The sequence below is a fragment of the Sphaerodactylus townsendi genome, linkage group LG06, assembly GCF_021028975.2.
Source record: "Sphaerodactylus townsendi isolate TG3544 linkage group LG06, MPM_Stown_v2.3, whole genome shotgun sequence".
In the NCBI taxonomy this organism is placed as follows: domain Eukaryota; kingdom Metazoa; phylum Chordata; class Lepidosauria; order Squamata; family Sphaerodactylidae; genus Sphaerodactylus; species Sphaerodactylus townsendi.
In genome coordinates, this window is record NC_059430.1 from 5,056,885 (window position 1) to 5,078,262 (window position 21,378).

General features: G+C 47.5%; 2 protein-coding genes across 2 annotated transcripts in view; both read left to right on the forward strand.

Annotated features, from left to right (window-relative positions):
- HEATR4 (HEAT repeat containing 4) overlaps window positions 1-6,455 on the forward strand; it is a 25,161-nt gene extending 18,706 nt beyond the window's left edge. The window contains exons 8-9 of the mRNA XM_048500206.1: window positions 5,699-5,817; window positions 6,266-6,455. Coding sequence (XP_048356163.1) covers window positions 5,699-5,817; window positions 6,266-6,455 — 309 coding nt within the window. The remainder of the gene's footprint in view (window positions 1-5,698; window positions 5,818-6,265) is intronic.
- Window positions 6,456-11,875: 5,420 nt separating this feature from the next.
- LOC125434664 (disintegrin and metalloproteinase domain-containing protein 21-like) lies at window positions 11,876-18,550 on the forward strand. Its single transcript, XM_048500207.1, has 7 exons — window positions 11,876-12,346; window positions 12,656-13,072; window positions 13,415-13,717; window positions 16,044-16,117; window positions 16,345-16,471; window positions 17,127-17,767; window positions 18,064-18,550. The coding sequence occupies exons 1-7, from the start codon at window positions 11,876-11,878 to the stop codon at window positions 18,395-18,397; spliced, it is 2,367 nt and encodes a 788-aa protein (XP_048356164.1). The 3' UTR covers window positions 18,398-18,550.
- Window positions 18,551-21,378: the final 2,828 nt, after the last annotated feature.

A 21,378-nucleotide genomic window follows, 5' to 3' on the forward strand; every position in this document is an offset into this window, starting at 1 on the left:
TGAAGCAGTGATTCTCAAAGTAGACCACCTTGTAGGATGCAATGCAAAACAACTGACAGACACACAGTCAACAGTGTCTTTTTGACAGGGTCTGACAGTCCATAGGAAAGCAATTGTTGAGTCTGAATGCAGATAACAAATGTGCAACCTGTGACCCTCAACATATTTCTTCTTGGCTGATGCTTTTTATTTATTTCAAGAGTTTTAACCCTGTTGTTCTGCCCACTGGGACCCAAAACAGGGGCATAATGCCCATTGGGCAAGGTGCCCAGGGCGCCACTTTAATACACCTGCCTAAGTACACCTTAATACACCTTAATACACCTGCCTTAGTGCACCTTAGTACACCTTAATACACCTGCCTTAGTAACCTTAATACACCTTAATACACCTGGCTTAGTACACCTTAACACACCTTAATACACCTGCCTTAGTACACCTTAATACACCTTAATACACCTGCCTTAGTACACGTTAGTTCACCTTAATACACCTGCCTTAGTACACCTTAATACACCTTAATACACCTGCCTTAGTACACCTTAATACACCTGCCTTAGTACACCTTAATACACCTGCCTTAGTAACCTTAATACACCTGCCTTAGTACACCTTAATACACCTGCCTTAGTACACCTTAATACACCTGCCTTAGTACACCTTACTACACCTTAATACACCTGCCTTAGTACACCTTAATACACCTTAATACACCTGCCTTAGTGCACCTTAATACACCTTAATACACCTGCCTTAGTACACCTTAGTACACCTTAATACACCTGCCTTAGTACACCTTAATACACCTTAATACACATGCCTAAGCACACCTTAATACACCTTAATACACCTGCCTTAGTGCACCTTAATACACCTTAATACACCTGCCTTAGTGCACCTTAATACACCTTAATACACCTGCCTTAGTACACCTTAATACACCTGCCTTAGTACACCTTAATACACCTTAATACACCTGCCTTAGTACACCTTAATACACCTTAATACACCTGCCTTAGTACACCTTAATACACCTTAATACACCTGCCTTAGTACACCTTAATACACCTTAATACACCTGCCTTAGTACACCTTAATACACCTTAATACACCTGCCTTAGTACACCTTAATACACCTTAATACACCTGCCTTAGTTCACCTTAATACACCTTAATACACCTGCCTTAGTACACCTTAATACACCTTAATACACCTGCCTTAGTACACCTTAGTTCACCTTAGTACACCTGCCTTAGCACACATTAGTACAACTGCCTTAGCACACCTGCCTTAGTATACCTTGGTACACCTGCCTTAGCACACTTTAGTACACCTTAGTACACCTTAGTACATCTGACTTAGCACACCTTAGTACACCTTAGTACACCTGCCTTAGCACACCTTAGTACACCTTAGTACACCTTAATACACCTTAATACACCTTAATACACCTGCCTTAGTACACCTTAATACACCTTAATACACCTGCCTTAGTACACCTTAATACACCTTAATACACCTGCCTTAGTGCACCTTAATACACCTTAATACACCTGCCTTAGTGCACCTTAATACACCTGCCTTAGTACACCTTAATACACCTGCCTTAATACACCTTAATACACCTTAATACACCTGCCTTAGTACACCTTAATACACCTTAATACACCTGCCTTAGTACACCTTAATACACCTTAATACACCTGCCTTAGTGCACCTTAATACACCTTAATACACCTGCCTTAGTAACTTTAATACACCTTAATACACCTGCCTTAATACACCTTAATACACCCTAATACACCTGCCTTAGTACACGTTAGTTCACTTTAGTACACCTGCCTTAGCACACATTAGTACAACTGCCTTAGCACACCTGCCTTAGTATACCTTGGTACACCTGCATTAGCACACTTTAGTAGACTTTAGTACACCTTAGTACATCTGACTTAGCACACCTTAGTACACCTTAGTACACCTGCCTTAGCACACCTTTGTACACCTGCCTTTGCTCACCTTAGTACATCTTAGTACTCCTGCCTTAGCACACCTTAGTACATCTTAGTACTCCTGCCTTAGCACACCTTAGTACACCTTAGTACACCTGCCTTAGCACACCTTTGTACACCTGCCTTTGCTCACCTTAGTACATCTTAGTACTCCTGCCTTAGCACACCTTAGTACATCTTAGTACTCCTGCCTTAGCACACCTTAGTACACCTTAGTACACCTGCTTTAGCACACCTTAGTACACCTGCCTTAGTACACCTTAGTACACCTGCCTTGGCACACCTTAGTACACCTTAGTATACCTGCCTTAGTACACCTGCCTTGGCACACCTTAGGACATTTTATTACACCTGCCTTGGCACACCTTAGTACACCTTAGTACACCAGCCTTAGCACACCTTAGTACACCTGCCTTAGCACACCTTAGGACACCTTAGTACACCTGCCTTAGCATACCTTAGTACACCTGCCTTGGCACACCTTTGTACACCTGCCTTAGCACACCTTAGTACACCTTAGTACACCTGCCTTAGCACACCTTAGTACAGCTGCTTTAGTACACTTTAGTACACCTGCCTTAGCACACCTTAGCACACCTTAGCACACTTGCCTTAGCACACCTTAGTACACCTTAGTACACCTGACTTAGCACACCTTAGCACACTTGCCTTAGCCGCACCTTAAGTACGCAGCAAGTACACCTGCCTTAAGCACACGTAAGGTACAGCTGCTTCAATTACACTTTAGTGCACCTGCCTTAGCGCACCTTAGCGCACCTTAGCAGCACGCGCCTTAAGCGCACCTTAGTACACCTTAGTACCTGCCTTGCTTTACCTTAATTACCTGCCTTAGTACGCCTCTGTACGCAGCAGGTGCACCTTAATTACCTGCCTTAGTGCACCTAATGCATATTATGCCTTGAGTACTGCTTTAATACGTAATACACCTGCCTTGGTACACCTCTGTACACCTGCCTTAGTACGCAGCAGGTACACCTGCGCCAGATGCACCTAATACACCTTAATACACCTGCCTTAGTGCCGCAGCTTAATACGCATAATGCACCTGCCTTATCCAGGTACGCCTTAGTGCGCAATAATACACCTGCCTTAGTGCACCTTAATACACCTTAATACACCTGCCTTAGTGCACCTTAATGCACCTTAATACACCTGCCTTTGTAACTTTAATACACCTTAATACACCTGGCAAAGTACGCATAGTACACCTTAGTACGCCTTAATGCCTGCCTGCCTTAGTACACCTTAATGCACCTTAGTTCCACCTGCCTTAGTGCATCTTAATACGCAGCAATACACCTGCCTTGAATTGCACCTTAATGCACGTAAATGCCACCTGCCTTAGTAACTTGAATTCACCTGCCGTAATACGCAGCAATACGCGTAATGCACCTGCCTTGGTACGCATGGTTCACTTTGGTACGCCTGCCTTGGCACGATTGGTACGGCTGCCTTAGCACACCTGCCTTAGTATACCTTGGTACACCTGCCTTAGCACACTTTAGTACACTTTAGTACACCTTAGTACATCTGACTTAGCACACCTTAGTACACCTTAGTACACCTGCCTTAGCACACTTTAGTACACTTTAGTACACCTTAGTACATCTGACTTAGCACACCTTAGTACACCTTAGTACACCTGCCTTAGCACACCTTTGTACACCTGCCTTTGCACACCTTAGTACATCTTAGTACTCCTGCCTTAGCACACCTTAGCACACCTTAGTACACCTGCTTTAGCACACCTTAGTACACCTTAGTACACCTGCCTTAGTACACCTTAGTACACCTGCCTCGGCACACCTTAGTATACCTGCCTTAGTACACCTGCCTTGGCACACCTTAGGACATTTTATTACACCTGCCTTTGCACACCTTAGTACCCCTTTGTACACCTGCCTTGGCACACCTTAGTACACCTTAGTACACCTTAGTACACCAGCTTTAGCACACCTTTGTACACCTTGGTATACTTTCCTTAGCACACCTTAGTACACCTTAGTACACCTGCCTTAGTACACCTTAGTACACCTGCCTTAGCACACTTTAGTACACCGTCCCACACCTGCGCTTTAGCATGCAACCTTTTAGTACACGCCTTTGCCTTAGCAACACCTCTGTACACCTGCCTTAAGCACACCTTAGTACCGCTTATAGTACCTGCCTTAAAGTACCTCTGTACCTGCCTTAGCACACCTCTGTACACCTGCCTTAGTACACCTCTGTACACCTGCCTTAGCACACCTTAGTACACCTTAGTACACCTGCCTTAGCACACCTCTGTACACCTGCCTTAGCACACCTTAGTACACCTTAGTACACCTGCCTTAGCACACCTCTGTACACCTGCCTTAGTACACCTCTGTACACCTGCCTTAGCACACCTTAGTACACCTTAGTACACATGCTTTAGCACATCTTAGTACACCTGCCTTAGCACACCTGCCTTAGCCCCCATCTCCCATTCTGTCCAATGGGAGCTAAGGAGATGGGGGCTACCCTTTTGAGGGTCCATAACTTTGTCCGCCCTGAACCAAACTGCACCAAACTTGTGGGTAGCATAAGGACAGTCTCCTGATGATACGCTGAAGTTTTGGTGCCGATATGTCTAAAAATGTACCCCCTGCAGGCACCAATGTCCTGGTGCAAAAAAATGTTTTGGTTATGGTGGGGTGGCTGCCCATGAGGGGGGGGCGGGCATCCAACTCAGGTTTTGCCCAGGGCTCCAGTTTGCCTTGTTACACCCCTGGTGGTGTCATTTGCCTATCCAAAACTGGTAATGTTCTTTCCACCAATTTTCACTCCTCCTTCATCTAAATCAAATCCAGATTTCCTGATGATATGTTTTGCTGGAGACAGAGCTGGCTGCTGGCCTCCTGAAACTTGCACCCTGAACTGGTACCAGCCCATTGCTACAACCCATTGCTACAGCCCAAAGCCAAGTGTCTTGAGGGCACCAGCCACTAATAGACAGGATGGCTCAATGGAACCTCCATGTTCAGTGTATTTCACAATGCCAGTTACTGGAGGGAGCCACAGAAGTGCGCTGCTTGGACCTCTATGTCCTACTTGTGGGCTTTTCTGGGGAGCATCTGGTTTGTGTCACTGTGGGGAACAGACCCCTTAGGGGATGGGGCAGTATATAAGATAGATAGATAGATAGATAGATAGATAGAGAGAGAGAGAGAGAGAGAGAGAGAGAGAGAGAGAGAGAGAGAGAGAGAGAGATGAGGCCTTTGCAGTGATCCCACCAAGGCAGTTCTGTTCTTGGGAGGCTCTTGGTCCCACCTCTGTCTGCTCTTCTGGTTGCTAGGCAACTTCTCACAGAGGCTCTCCCTGTTGCCAGGCAACACTCCACAGAAGCTGTCTTGCTCCCTTAAAATGGCAGCCTCCTTAGGCCTGCAATTTCTTCAGACCCAAGGTCCAAATTGTTGAGACTCCCTGTTGGAAAACCTGACACCTTTGTCCAGAAAGGAAATAATAATGAATTTTAAAAAATAAGATGAATGGGCCAAAGAGCAAAACTGCAACGTATCAGTCCTTGGAGCTCCTTGCCCAAAGGGCTGGCCTTGGGTGGAATCCAGGAGCCGGGCGGCAAACGGACGCCCATCCTTAGGAAGGAGCTTCCAGCCAATCATTCCCTGCCTTTTCATTCCACATTCAGGCTGTGGAATGTTCACGTTCAAAGAGACGAGAAAAAACCGATAGCCTTTGGGATGAACACCTGAAGTTGTCCATGAGCCCCCATCCCTTCACTCCCACGTTTGTCACCGATGTCTCGGAGTACGTACACCTCATACAATTGTGGGTTTGGTTTTCTGTGGGGAGGGGGAAAGAAGGTTAGCTATTTGATGTACTTTCTCTTACACAACAGCCTGGAGGTAGAGCTAACCTTCAAGAAGAAGAGTTTGGATTTATATCCCCCCTTTCTCTCCTATAGGAGACTCAAAGGGGCTTACAATCTCCTTGCCCTGTGAGGTAGGTGGGGCTGAGAGAGCTCCGAGAAGCTGTGACTAGCCCAAGGACACCCGGCTGGCGTGTGTGGGAGTGCACAGGCTAATCTGAATTCCCCAGATAAGCCTCCACAACTCAAGCGGCAGAGCTGGGAATCAAACCCGGTTCCTCCAGATTAGACACACGAGCTCTTAACCTCCTACGCCACTGCTGCTCCTGCTGCTTCAGAAACATGGGTGCACCTAAAGGCCAGAAGGACGGTGTCTGAATCCTCAAGACCCCTGAAGGATCCGTATTATATCCCTGACATATTTTTTAAACACCTTCATGAGCCTGATGGTGAACACGAAGACAGAGTGGAGAAAGATGTTGGCTTGTGGGGAGTTGGGGTCTATGTGTGTAGTGCTCACAATGCGCAGGGTGCAACGCGGAATACAGGACGACCAGTCTTTGTTTCCAGGAGCTAGTGAGCTAAAACTGACAAGAGGGAGCCATCAAGGGGAAGGAGAAAGCAAATGGGAACAGACGCGGAGGTGGGTGGGTGTATATTGAGGCAGGAGAGTAGGAAGATCAGGAGAGGAAGCTCTGGAAGCTTTTGATGAACAAGGAGTTCGTGTTGTGTGCATTCTGAAAGAGAGATGAAGCCAATGCTGAGGATGAAGAAGGGACAGTCCGTGGTTAGGACTGTGGATAAATGTTTTTATTTATTTTATTTTATTTTATTTTATTTTATGATTTTACATTTTATGTTTTTATTACTATTGATTGTTTCCTGATTGCTTACTAGACCTATATGACAATCATTAAGTGCTGTACCTTATGATTCTTGACAAATGTATTTTCTTTTATGTACACTGAGAGCATATGCACCGGAGACAAATTCCTTGTGTGTCCAATCACACTTGGCCAATAAAGATTCTATTCTATTCTATTCTATTCTATTTTTTTCTTCCCCTGCCCTTCCTTTTGTCCCCAATTAGGCACCATAGAGCGGGTGGGCAGGAGTTGCAGTGAGCCTGGCAACAACATCAGGGGGAGCCAAAAAAGGGGAGGAAAAAAAGGAGAGATAAAACCAGCCAGAACCCTGTGGGTGGGTTCTTCTTCTTGTCTTGCTGGGCTCTGGGAAGAGGAAGGCTCTGCCTGGGAGAGAAGGCAGCGGCCATTTCCCTGCAGGCCGTGTGCTAGGTCCAGTGATGGGAGCTTCCTCATAAGCAATACCTACTTAAGCCAAGGACCTACGCTGGTGGGCAACAACTAGTAGGCAGGGTATGTGGTAGTGACAGGGCCAGAGGACTTGCGGTTTGCTTTTCTCTAGTTGGTGTTCCTTGTTGTCTTTGGGGGCTGTGCCAGAAAAGCTCTCTACATTATTCTTCTGTTATTAAAGAATTGACTTTGTTAAATCTTTACCAGGAGTGGACCGTTCTCTGTACCGCGTGTGCCCCCCCCCCCCCGTTTGGGACATGCTAGTGCAGGGGTTGGGAACCCGCAGCTCTTCCGCCACTGTTCTGCGGCTCCATGAGCGGAGCCGCCGGCCCCCTCTTCGCCTGCCCTGCAGGAAGCAGGGCGGGCACATCTCTAGCCCGCGGCCAGCGAGGCCGCGCCACGGGCTTTGGCTCCTGCCCACCCCGCTGCTTGCGGGGCGGGCGCTCTCCCGGTGGCCGGACGGGCCGAGCCGCTGGGCCCCTCTTCGCCCGCCCTGCAGGAAGCAGGGCGGGCACATCCCTAGCCCGCGTCCGGTGAGGCCGCGCCACGGGCTTTGGTTCCTGCCCACCCCGCTGCTTGCATGGCGGGGGCTCTCCCGGCGGCCGGACAGGCTGAGCCGCCAGGCCCCTCTTCGCCCGCCCTGCAGGAAGCAGGGCGGGCACATCTCTAGCCCGCGGCCGGCGAGGCCACACCGCGGGCTTTGGCTCCTGCCCGCCCTGCTGCTTGCGGGGCGGGCTCTCTCCCGGCGGCCGGGCAGGCCGAGCCGCTGGGCCCCTCTTCGCCCACCCTGTAGGAAGCAGGGCGGGCACATCTCTTGCCCGCGGGGGGGGGGTGAGCGGGCGGGGGGAGGGAGAGCGAGCGAGCAAGTCGGCGGTGGAGCGGACGCGGGGCGAGCGAGTGGGTGGGGGGGTGAGCCAAATGGCTCTTTGGTGGTGAGCCAAATTTGGTGGTGAGCCAAATGGCTCTTTGAGGGGAAAAGGTTCCCGACCCCTGCGCTAGTGGGAGAGGAGACTGGGAAGTCCTGGTCCTTCCCAGTGGACAATCCAAAAACTGACTAGGTGGTGGCAGCGAACCCTGGAAATAAGATAGCCCTCTCCAGGTGAAGGTTGGCAACTCTGGGAGAGGTCAGAGGGCGAACTAGGGCCTGTAAGCCATAGGCAAGCCTGTTTCGCCACAAGGACAATGCAACAGGTGGCTGATTTTGGTGATGGGGTGCTGAGTGGAGGCAAAAGGGGGGTGAGGTGTGGCAGCGGAAGACCAGGAAGCAGGATGTTCCACTGGTCAAAGTTTGCGATGACAGAGTAGGAACCAGAGATTTCCAAGGGAGGGGTGGAGTGACCATATTTTTGCAGAGTTGTGAAGGGCGCTGTTGCACTACTTTGGCTGTTTCCACATAGGGAGGATTCTTACTGTACCCTGTGTGGTTGCTGCAAATGCGAAGGCATTTGCAGCAGCAATGGGGCACCCATGCAGCACTGCCCCCCCCATTTTTGTTTGCTCTTGCCTCTCCCTGCCACTAGAGGGCCTTTCCCCAGCATTAAACAACAACAAAACAACAAATCCCAGCAATTAATAGATCACACTAGCTAGCACAATAAAGTTATGACAGTCTATTGCCATGATTTACATTCCTTTGAATTCCCAGCTGTGTGGCATTTTTGTTGTGGAGACAATAAGGGGAAATGTGTATCACTTATATCTCTGCAATCAAACAGGCTAGAATCTTACTTTGAAAATGTGAAAGCTGGGAATCAGAGGAAAATAGATCATGGTAATAGATTATTGCATTATGGGGACATAGCAATCGCTAATTGAAAAAAACCAAGGGACAAGGCAGGTGATGCTACCAATGGCCATCATTCATCATTCTAACCATGATACAGACTAGGAAATTAGAAATACAATGAAAGTAAACATTCATTTTGCATGATCCTAGTTACTCTTTAATTGGAGCAGCAGTGGCGTAGGAGGTTAAGAGCTCGTGTATCTAATCTGGAGGAACCGGGTTTGATTCCCAGCTCTGCCGCCTGAGCTGTGGAGGCTTATCTGGGGAATTCAGATTAGCCTGTGCACTCCCACACACGCCAGCTGGGTGACCTTGGGCTAGTCACAGCTTCTTGGAGCTCTCTCAGCCGCACCTACCTCACAGGGTGTTTGTTGTGAGGGGGGAAGGGCAAGGAGATTGTAAGCCCCTTTGAGTCTCCTGCAGGAGAGAAAGGGGGGATATAAATCCAAACTCTTCTTCTTCTTCACTCCAAACTTTGTTTCTCCCATTTTGCTATTCTGAAGCAAGTCTATCCACAGAGAGGAGCAAAGTCCCCCAAATTAAGACCAGTTGGTGTGACAGGACAGGCTCAGAATGTAGGGGAGAAAGATGGACGTTCCTAACAAGAGTGAAGAGAACCTGACCAGGAATGGAGAAGTTAAGAGACAGAAAGCAGGAAAAAGAACATTGCGGTCTAATCTTGGGAAGGAAGGGAAAAGGGAAGGGGAAAAGCCATAGCCTACCTGTCTGACAGAGGACTGGGTCTGGTGATGTCATGTTTGTGGTGATAGAAAAGGGTTGTAGAGGTGAACTGACCACAAAGATGCCCTTCTTATGCAACTTGATGCCAGTGAAGGAAGTCTGCTATTGGCTAATTTTGGTACAGAAACAGGATCTGTAGTTGCTTCGGGCCAAAATCTTGAACGCTGGCTGGCTTTTGGTAGACCTTTGATTGTGTTCTTTGAAGGATCTGGGATCCCATTGGATCAAAGCTGTAAGGATGAGGCCGGCAGACTATGTGTGGTGGGAGGGGCACCTGAATAATCATAGCTAAAACGAATTTGATAGACAGTGATTCACCTGGACCAGGTGGCATTCTTGACACAGGTGTGCAATTAGTAGCCAGGAAGATAGGAAAATGGTCTTTCCTGGATTTAAGGTTGTTATCACCTGGGAGTTGTGTTCATGGAGGGAAAATGAGCTCTTGACTCATTATCCTACAAATGTGAGTTATGTTCAATGTATTGTCGAAGGCTTTCGTGGCTGGAATCACAAGGGCAGTGATGGCGAACCTTTTTGAGACCGAGTGCCCAAATTGCAACCCACTTGTTTATCGCAAAGTGCCAACCCGGCAGTGTAACCTGAATGCTGAGGTTTTGGTTTAGAAAAAAAACGGTTGGCTCCCTCTTCCTCTGCCCCACCCACTCGAGCAGGGGCCAGCCCGCTCTAGCCTCCAGCAAGTCCCTTGTGCACCGCTCTGAGCCTCTCTAGCATCTCTGCCTCCTCTGCATCCCTCCCCCTCGGGCAGCAGCCCCCTGGAGCACAAGCGCCAGCCCCGCCAGCCGAGTCCTCCCTGCTCACTGCAGTGCGCGCATGTTGTGCTCAGTGGCCCAGGCCAGCCTAGATGTGTGTGTGTGTGTGGGGGGGGTGATTTTCCACTTGCATGACGAACTCTGTGTGCGCGTGCCCACAGAGAGGGCTCCGAGTGCCACCTCTGGCACCTGTGCCATAGGTTCTCCATCACTGCACTAGGGTGTTCTGGGTTTTCTGGGTTGTATGGTTGTGTTCCAGTAGCATGTTCTCCTGACATTTTGCCTGCATCTGTGGCTGGCATCTTCAGAGGATTTTCTCCTCTTCAGAGTTGGAGAGGCAATGGGAGGGGGCGGGGGGGGGGCATTGTGCTAGAAGCAGGTTTCAAAAGGCTGAGGAAATGTAGATAGATGGGAGAGAAACTGGGCTGAGATGTGAGGCGGGGGGGGGGGGGGGTTCATGACAGTGTCCCAAGCGTGTGGCTTGGTCATAAATAAGCAATTCCCATCAGCCCCTGCCAGCATGGCCAATTGGGATTTGTTGTCCATGAACAGGGGTTGATGGGATTTGTCTTTCCTGGATTTAAGGTTGTTAACACCTGGGAGTTGTGTTCATGGAGCGAAAATGAGCTCTTGACTCATTTTTGTTGTGGAGACAATAAGGGCAAATGTGTATCACTTATATCTCTGCAATGAAACAGGCCAGAATCTTACTTTGAAAAGTAAGGCACCCTCTCCAGCTGGACCAATTAGGACGCAGGTGATTGTGCGGGGAATGGTGTGAAGGGGAATTGGATCAGCAGCAAAGAAAGAAAAACATTATCAGCAACAAAAGATGGGCCAGGCAGGCAGGCACAGATATTTGAAGGTGATCTGGTGTTCTTCAGCTGGCCGGCTGTTCTCAGGACGAGTGCTGTAAACTCCTCTGAGATTAAGGGGTCTGCAACCTGCTGCTCTCCAGATGTTCATGGACTACAAATCCCATCAACCCCTGTTCATGGACTACGAATCCCAATTGGCCATGCTGGCAGGGGCTGATGGGATTTGTAGTCCATGAACATCTGGAGAGCCGCAGGTCGAAGACCCCTGTATGACTCCCCTGTGTGCTCATGGTCCCCATTTGTGGGGAGGGGCCAAGGTGCAATGGTCAAGTACCTCCTCTGTATGCTGAAGAGGCCAGGTCCAACCCCCAGTTGAACAAGTCAGGTGATGTGAAAGGCTGTAGAGAGCAGCTGCCAGTCAGAGCAAGTAATTCTGACCTTGACAGAACAATGGTCTGACTCAGTATAAGGCAGCGAAATGTGTTCATCAATCTCTCTTTTCTATTCCAGGTTACTTAAAACCAGTGAGCAACATTTGAAACAAGCTGGACCCAAGACTGAGTTAAATTATGGCTAGTTGTATAGAAGACCGGAGGACCTGGCTTTGTTTCCCGTTATATGTTATAGTGGCGGGGTGCATCTTTCCCTCCATACCCTCTGAAATAGTTATTCCCAGGCGGCTAGAAGAAGGGTCAGGGAAGGCCAAGAAGGAAGACATTTCTTACATCATCCAGGCGGCAGGAAAAGAACACACAATTCGGCTGAAGAAAAGGAATAACTTTCTGGTGGAAAACCTGCCAGTCTTCACCTACGATTCTGAGGGCAGAAAGGTGAAAAGCCACCCCCACATTCCTGCTGGATGCTACTATGAAGGGTCTGTGGAAGGCGTGAAGGATTCGCTGGTAGCTCTCAGCATTTGCTTTGGCCTGAGGGGATTCCTAAAATTCAGAGGTCTAGATTACGGCATCGAACCTTTAGAAGGTTCCCAGACCTTTCAGCATCTCCTCTACTTGACCAATAAAACTGGCTTCAGCCCCGCAGTCTCCTGAAAGCCGACGATCCAAAACACCGGGCAGAAGAAGTGCGGAGAAGGAACGCTGATTTTAGATTTATGAATCATCCATTGTATATTGAGCTACACATTGTTTGATTGGTAGCTTAACATGTTCAAGCTATAGAAGACAAGAAATGAAACCAGAGGTGATACATATTATTTTTTGGACCACAGTTACGGATATGGTGTATGTCTGTATCATGTTCGCTTGAATATTGATGTGACTCTGGTGGAGCCTGACTGTTATCTGGAAACAACGCCAGCCCCATGAAAACGTCCTCAAAATGGCACTGAGCTCATTGAGAATTTCAGGGAATGGAAAATAGCCCACTCTGAGGAAGTCCACCGAGATGTTACCCACTTGTTTATTCATCAGAGATTTAATAAGGAGCCCTGGGAGTCATACCATGGAGAAATCTGCAAGGCAAATTTTTCTGTAGCGATAGACCCCTACCTAAGCAGGGATCTGGTTCAATACTCCAAGATTGTCTCTCATATGTTGGGTCATAACATTGGCTTACGCCATGACGGACCCTTCTGTTTTTGCGACCAACAAGCAAGCTGCATCATGCATGGCTTTCATGCAAAGTTTGCCATGTTCAGCAACTGCAGCGCAAGAGAGATGTCACGTCTACGAATGAACCACAAGCTGGACTGCCTGCGCAACAAGCCACCCTTTACGTTCGTTTTCAAAGTTCCCAAGGGCATAATGGCAATAAAGAGTGGTGGATGAGGGAGAGCAGTCGCGATTAGCGGGACAAAAGCGGCACTGATCCAGGCGGGACCCCTGTTTGCCACCCAACTGCCACCTTCAAGGCAAAGAAGCGGGTGTGTTCCAAAGAAGGAGTGCTGCAAAAAACTGTCAAATTGCCACGCCAGGGGAATGCTCTGTCGATGCCAGCTTGCGTAGCATGTCGCGACAACCTTGAAGAATATTAATGGGACTGAGAGCGATATGATTGCTGCCCAGAAGGGACGGTACAAACAAGATGGGACAGTCTGCATGAAGGACGCCTATTGTTATGCAAATAAATGTTTGTCTCCCCATCTTCAGTGTGCAGATATCTTCGGCAAAGAAGCCAGAGCTGCTTCTCTGAGCTGTTTCAGAACGCTGAATATGATTGGGGACCAGATCGGCAACTGTGGTGGAGACGGACAAGGCTTTGTGAAATGCAAGGAAGAAAACGTCCAGTGCGGAAGGCTGTATTGCTCCAATGTCATGAAGGAACTCGACCCGTTAACCCAAGCTCATTTCTTGATCAACGGTGAGTTTTGCTGGACCATCAAGTACCAAGAAGGATACGGTGTCGAAGACGCAGGAGCAGTGCCAGATGGCACAAAATGCAACCGAAGAAAGGTATGCCTGAACCGGACATGTGTTCCCTTGTCCATTTTGAAATCAAAGTGTGACCCAATGACAAAGTGTCATGGCAGAGGCTACTGCAACAATCAAAACCATTGCCACTGTCATTTTGGCTGGGCCCCTCCAGACTGCAAGCATTTTGGTGCAGGGGGAAGCGTGGATAGTGGCTACCCCACGCACGCTTTTACTGCACACCTGTTCAGTTTTGCTATTAAAGTGGTGATTCCTGCTGTGCTGGTGGGGGTAGCCCTGATTACTTTCTTTTGGTCCAAACTGGGACCCTTGATTAGCCAACGCAGACTTCCATGTTGGCGCTGAGTGAAAACAGGCGTTGCAGAGACTTTGCTGAGAGAAAGGCTGGGTCGCCCAAAAACGGGGGATGGGAGAGGAGCAAGTTGTGAAGGGTTCAAGCAGCCGTTTGTCCTTCGTCACTTCTTTCAAAACCATCTATTCCCATTCCCATTGCAAATACTCCTTGCCATGTAAACTATGTAATATATTTGTTCAAATAAATGTAAGAATGTCATATATTTGTTCAGACTTGCCCCACGGGCAGAAAGCAGCCACACAAGAAATATGCACAGAGGTTTCAGCCGTTGCCAACCACAATCCATGCTGTTAAGTTCTTTTGCACAAGACCCACTGAATGGAATTCATGCCCTGTAGGATTTACTGCACAACCATTCTAAGGACACGAGCAACCTTGGGTTTCTAAACATGATCTGCAAGACTATAACTGGCGGCACCTCTTAATCCAGAAATAGCTGGTGGCGTTAATCCGAGAACCAAGGCTGTTTGCTCCTGTCTGCCCTTTGCGTCTTTTCTCTAAGCTGAAAGGTATCTGATTCATCACTCTTTGCTCATAAGAAAGCTGCTTCGGCCCCTCAATTATCTTGGTTGTCCTCTTTTGTCCTCTTTTGTCACATAGAATGGCATAGTTGCTGGTGTTTCCAGACGCTCAGTGCTACCTCTTACCTTTATGTGCCAAAGATGCTCTTGGAGTACAAGGGTAGAGACTTCTCCAACTTCTGATGAAGCGGCCTACTTATCATCCATGCAAGGCAGGGCAGATCCTGTTTGTAAGGCAGGTGTGTTGGAGTGGACATGTCATAGAATAGAACTGTTGGGTTTTTTCCGTTACACATCCTTTAACCAGAAAACACAGAATAATATATTAGGAATTTGTCCATGGTGTAAAATCTCATCAAGGTGCACGATAAAGCCAACAGTGCATAAAGCAACTGTGTATTTGTGTGGGTGTCTCTGACCACGTATAAATCTGTCTTGTATACAGTTGGACCACTGGGACACCGAGTTCAATACTATCTGCTTCGGCAGTGGTTCCATAGGTTCTCAAGTAGCAAAGGGTGTGTCCCAGCACTTACTTCCTGAGATCCTTCACCTGATGATGCTGATGGTTCTACCCTGTTTTGCATGTTAATGTGTACCAGATTTTTCCATGTCTTCGTGCTTATCCATCTCAAATCACTCCCACACCGAATGTTTGATTTTCCATTTAACTATAATTATAAATGGAGAGGGTCTATTGGTATCTCACGAACCGTAGCGATAAAGGGAACTTCCGCACTTTTGAGGCCGAAATGGAAGCCTATGGCTACCAGTGCTGGGAGGCAATATCAGGGTAAGGCCTCTATGCCCTGTGATTGGCCCTCCAGAGGAACTGGTTGGCCACTGTGAGCCATCGCCATCGTCCTGGGCCAGACCGCCCCTCAGTGGTCCGATCCAGCAGGGCACTTCTTACGTTCAATTCATTTTTAAGAGCAACATTAGAGCCCTCCCCACAGTGATGTCAAAATAGGTGTTTCGCTCAGATATCTTTTGACCTACTTGCTATGGCTGAGGACAGCAGTGGTTGAAGTATTCTTCCAGTGAGGGGAAATTGGCGAGTAGTTGATCTCTGCACACACAGGGAATAATTTCACTGGGGGGAGAAAAGTCCACCTGTTTTTAGGCACCTTGTTGAAACCCCGCCTCTGTTTTTATTAGTGTTTATTGACAGCCTACCTTGATGGGAGACGCTGCAAAGTCCAGTGAAGAAAAGAAGACCATGCAGACAGAACAGTCACTACTTCTGGCCATAGAATGTTCACATTCAAAGAGGCACGCAGAGAAACGGCCGTCGGGTGGAAGGTTCTGTTTCAAAGTGCAATTTCCAGCGTACCACCACATGCTAAACTCTTGTACCAAACCCTCGACCTTTTTCTTTGTTACTCCCCAGTTGCTCTGTGGTTCTGAAACACCAAGCTGCTGCTGAGGCAAATGAACTTTCTGCCTCTTCCTCTTTTCTTTGCGCCTCCAGCCTTGCCAGTTGAAGGTCCAGATGCAAAGAAGAGCGCCCCTTCAGGAAGAAAAAAGGCGCCATAAAGGCAAGAGGTATCAGTCATCTTATTCGGCGTTCAAAACTAGTTTTAACTGAATTGAAGGCTCCAAGGATTTGTATGGCTGACTGATGGCAAAGGGTGATGAGGCCTTTCAGTGTATCCGGCTCCTTAAGCTAGGCGTCTCCATTATGTTACTAGGGTCCTCACTGCTCGGCACTGTCTGCATGTCCCATGGTCCTCTTACCTTTGCTTCTTATGACGTTGTGATCCCCATGGCAGGTATCACCAAGAGCGAAGACCAAATGCGGCCGGAGCCGTCTCCTATGTCATCCCAAAGGCCAAAGAAGTTCACGTCGTTAGTTTTGAAACAGAAGCGATCATGCTAAAAAAGTCCCGGTCTTCGCGCGTATAAACGGGACGCGCTGCGGCTGAATTATCACATGAGATCCAAGATGGCTACTTTCACCTATCATGGATTCACGGTAGGGGCAGCCAGGATTAAGTTTAATGACCCTCAACACTTGCTCCGGGACTCAGGGGTCTTTTCCAGATTTGGTAACGCAACTGTACAACGCCAAAGCCCTCTGAAGGGGTTCATCTGGTATTTCAACACATTGATACTATCACATAAAGGAAGACAAGACCAATCGGGGAACCTGTAGGCTAAGGGGTCAAAAGATGGCATCTTTAGTAGCGGGCTTGGTGCAAGAACAGATTTTAAGAACGCAGGATGTATTTAATCCACGGAAATACTCTAAGTACTTGGAGCTTTTTGTCCAAGTGGATGTAAACATGTTTAATAGATCTGATAGAAAACATCGAAACAACATGCTCCGTGATGTGGTCCGGCTTCATTCCAAATGGTGGATGACCTGTTAGATTTACCCATATGGCGACAGCCGGATCCTCCCTTGTTAGGATTGAGATTTGGACAGAAGAACAAGGTTTGGTCCGCTAAAATTTTGACGCTGTTGCGTTCTTTAACGGTGGAGGGTAAAAAGAAGCTGCTTCAGCGGCCTGCAACATGATGTCAGCTATACTTTTACATGTACTGGTTCCAGGGCAAAATATTGTCTGAAACCCGCGGAAGTCTCTGTGATCAGAATCAGGCAGCAGCTTTAATATCTGCCAGGCAGGTGGGCTTGCTGCATTTTGCCATCGCGGTTGCCCACGAAATAGGGCATGTTATTGGCCTGCCGGATGATGAGTCAAAGATTTGTTTCTGTGGCCCTGGCCATGACTGCATTATGAGTCCTCGAAGGCCTTATGGTGACAACCCTTTCTTCAGTAATTGTTCTGTTAGAAGTTACTTTGAGGTCATTCAGTCCAGCAAAGCTCAGTGTTTGAACAACATTCCAGTCAACAGCAGATCTTTTGCACTGCGCTCTTGTGGGAATGGGATTGTAGAAGAAGGAGAAGAGTGTGACTGTGGGGACAAAGAGCCGTGTAAGAAAGACATGTGCTGCCAAGAGGATTGCACAAAGGCAGAGGGGGCATTGTGCACTTCTGAGTTGTGTTGCAAAGAATGTGGAGTAGCCCCAGAAGGAACGCTCTGTAGAGAAGCCACGGGCGAATGTGACTTACCTGAGTATTGCAATGGCAAGGCGGTGGAGTGCCCCCCAGATGTTGCTGTACAAGATGGAAGCAAGTGCAGCGAAGACGGTTACTGCTATTCAGGGACCTGCTCTACCCACACGTTACTGTACTGAAAATATTTTGGTGTGGAATCCGCAACGGGCTATATCTTACTGGGCCGTGAACTCAATGGGAGATCGGTTTGGTAACTGTGGCAAGCAAGCAGGTGACGGGAAATTCACTGACTTTAAAAAATGTGATCAGAACAGTGTCTTATGTGGAAAAGTGCAGTGTGTAAATATCCGCACGTTACCTCCATTGGACGAATATGGCTGTCATTCGGAGCTCAGGGGCTGAATGCGGCGGTTAGGAGTTAGAGCCGCGAGGCTGTTTGAGCAAGCGCTGGTGTAAATGGAAGGATAGGCTCCCAGGTGTGGCAAAGGTCTTGTTGCATGAATGGCATGTGTTGGATGAGCGGCGTGGAGTCGCGATCCAACAGTTAGTACAGCTTCGAGGCATTTACCTTTCGAATCAAAACTGCCACTGCCTCTATGGCTGGGAGCCTCCAGGGTGTGACATTCCAGGCTATGGGGGAAGCATTGACAGTGGGCCTGCCCCACGAGCCGTGGACTTTAGCAAGGTAGACCTCTACGTTGGGGTTGGCGCTGCTGTTGTCTTTGGCCTTGTTGTAGGTGTCCTGTCTGTCATGGTTCTTTGCAAATGGCAGCAAGTGTTCGGTAATCCACAAGGAGGCTGAGGAAAACCAGATAAGCGCCTCTTGAACCGGTGGATGCAATGAGGTTGAGAAGGCCATTGGGCAAAAGGGGAACTGCCCCGTAGTACTCTGGAAATTGGCCCTTGATCCAGAACCGGCTTGCCTGCCTCACTGACCCATCTGCTAACCCTTAAATTGAACTCTTCATCTAATAAACTATTGTTGACTTCAAAATACTGGAGTATGTTGGTTGTTTTACTATATATTTCTTTATCATTATCATTTTGTTCTTGCCAGGCAACTTCATTTGATCAGCTTTCCCACCCAAATTAAACAACTGATGTCAGCAATAAGCAGAGTTCAGTGACATGTAAAACTGGAGAGCTGTCATCTGGGCTATGAAAATTAAATTGAGCGTAGTCGCAGCTATGCAAATTACGTTCATACAAACTCAGCGTAAAAGCAAGAACTTTTACAATTCAGTAGTTCACAAAAGTTAGGTTACCAAAGATAGATTCAGAAGACTTTGCTTTGAGTCTCCCTGGGCATATAAAACTGCCAAGCAGAATCATCTTAGAATCATAGAGTTGGAAGAGACTCCAAGGGCCATCAAGTCCAATCCCCTGCCATGCAGGAACACACAATCAAAGCACTCCCAACATATGTTCATCCAGCCTCTGTTTAAAAACCTCCAAAGAAGGAGACTCTACTACCCTTCGAGGCAGTGTATTCCAACAGCCCTGACCGTCAGGAAATTCTTCCTAATATTTAGGTGGAATCTCTTTTCCTGCCCCTTGAATCCATTATTCTGTGTAATTTAGGCAATTTAAGAGGAAGATGCACATGCACTAGATTTGGGGTTTCACCATGCTGGGCACTACAAGGTTCGAGCAAACTGCTTACTCTCTGCATCAGTGGGCCTCTTCAGCATCTGTTTTAGCAGTCCACCAACTACACTAGGGGTGGCCAACCTATGGTGCTCCAGATGTTCATGAACTACAATTCCCATCAGCCCTTGCCAATTCACCATGCTGGCAGGGGCTGATGGGAATTGTAGTCCATGAACATCTGGAGCACCATAGGTTAGCCACCCCTGAACTACACAGATTGCAACCAATCTCCAAATGTTCACCGTTGGCTTTTTGTCTGAAATAGCAGCAAGCATAGAGAGCCAGTGCGGTGCTGTGGTTAAGAGCAGGTAGACTCTAATCTGGAGAATCATGTTTTTCCCCTTTCCTCCACGTGAGCGTTGGACTTTTACCTTACATTACTTTTGTTGTCTTAATGTTCAGCAGTAATCCTGCTTTGGGACTTTCTGCTTTAACCGTCAGCAGAATTGGTTTCAAGCCTTCCCTATTTTCTGCCAAAAATGTGGTGCAGATGTTTTAATGAAAGCAAAGACAAGCTGGACAGATTTCATTTATGGTAAAAATGGCATCAGACAGCTTTAACTGGAGCGGGGAATGCTATGACCGGAAAGCTAGTGCAGAAAAAGACTCATTTTCTGGTAGCCACCTGCTTGGCCTTTAACGGCACAGAAACCCCCCAAAAAGGGACTCTTGTGAAGGTTTTAATGGGTGGGCAAGGCCATGTTGAAGCAGTGATTCTCAAAGTAGACCACCTTGTAGGATGCAATGCAAAACAACTGACAGACACACAGTCAACAGTGTCTTTTTGACAGGGTCTGACAGTCCATAGGAAAGCAATTGTTGAGTCTGAATGCAGATAACAAATGTGCAACCTGTGACCCTCAACATATTTCTTCTTGGCTGATGCTTTTTATTTATTTCAAGAGTTTTAACCCTGTTGTTCTGCCCACTGGGACCCAAAACAGGGGCATAATGCCCATTGGGCAAGGTGCCCAGGGCGCCACTTTAATACACCTGCCTAAGTACACCTTAATACACCTTAATACACCTGCCTTAGTGCACCTTAGTACACCTTAATACACCTGCCTTAGTAACCTTAATACACCTTAATACACCTGGCTTAGTACACCTTAACACACCTTAATACACCTGCCTTAGTACACCTTAATACACCTTAATACACCTGCCTTAGTACACGTTAGTTCACCTTAATACACCTGCCTTAGTACACCTTAATACACCTTAATACACCTGCCTTAGTACACCTTAATACACCTGCCTTAGTACACCTTAATACACCTGCCTTAGTAACCTTAATACACCTGCCTTAGTACACCTTAATACACCTGCCTTAGTACACCTTAATACACCTGCCTTAGTACACCTTCATACACCTTAATTCACCTGCCTTAGTACACCTTAATACACCTGAATACACCTGCCTTAGTGCACCTTAATACACCTGAATACACCTGCCTTAGTACACCTTAGTACACCTGAATACACCTGCCTTAGTACACCTTAATACACCTTAATACACATGCCTAAGCACACCTTAATACACCTGAATACACCTGCCTTAGTGCACCTTAATACACCTTAACACACCTGCCTTAGTGCACCTTAATACACCTTAATACACCTGCCTTAGTACACCTTAATACACCTGCCTTAGTACACCTTAATACACCTTAATACACCTGCCTTAGTACACCTTAATACACCTTAATACACCTGCCTTAGTACACCTTAATACACCTTAATACACCTGCCTTAGTACACCTTAATACACCTTAATTCACCTGCCTTAGTACACCTTAATACACCTTAATACACCTGCCTTAGTACACCTTAATACACCTTAATACACCTGCCTTAGTTCACCTTAATACACCTTAATACACCTGCCTTAGTACACCTTAATACACCTTAATACACCTGCCTTAGTACACCTTAGTACACCTTAGTACACCTGCCTTAGCACACCTTAGTACACCTGCCTTAGCACACCTGCCTTAGTATACCTTGGTACACCTGCCTTAGCACACTTTAGTGCACCTTAGTACACCTTAGTACATCTGACTTAGCACACCTTAGTACACCTTAGTACAGCTGCCTTAGCACACATTAGTACACATTAGTACACCTTAGTCC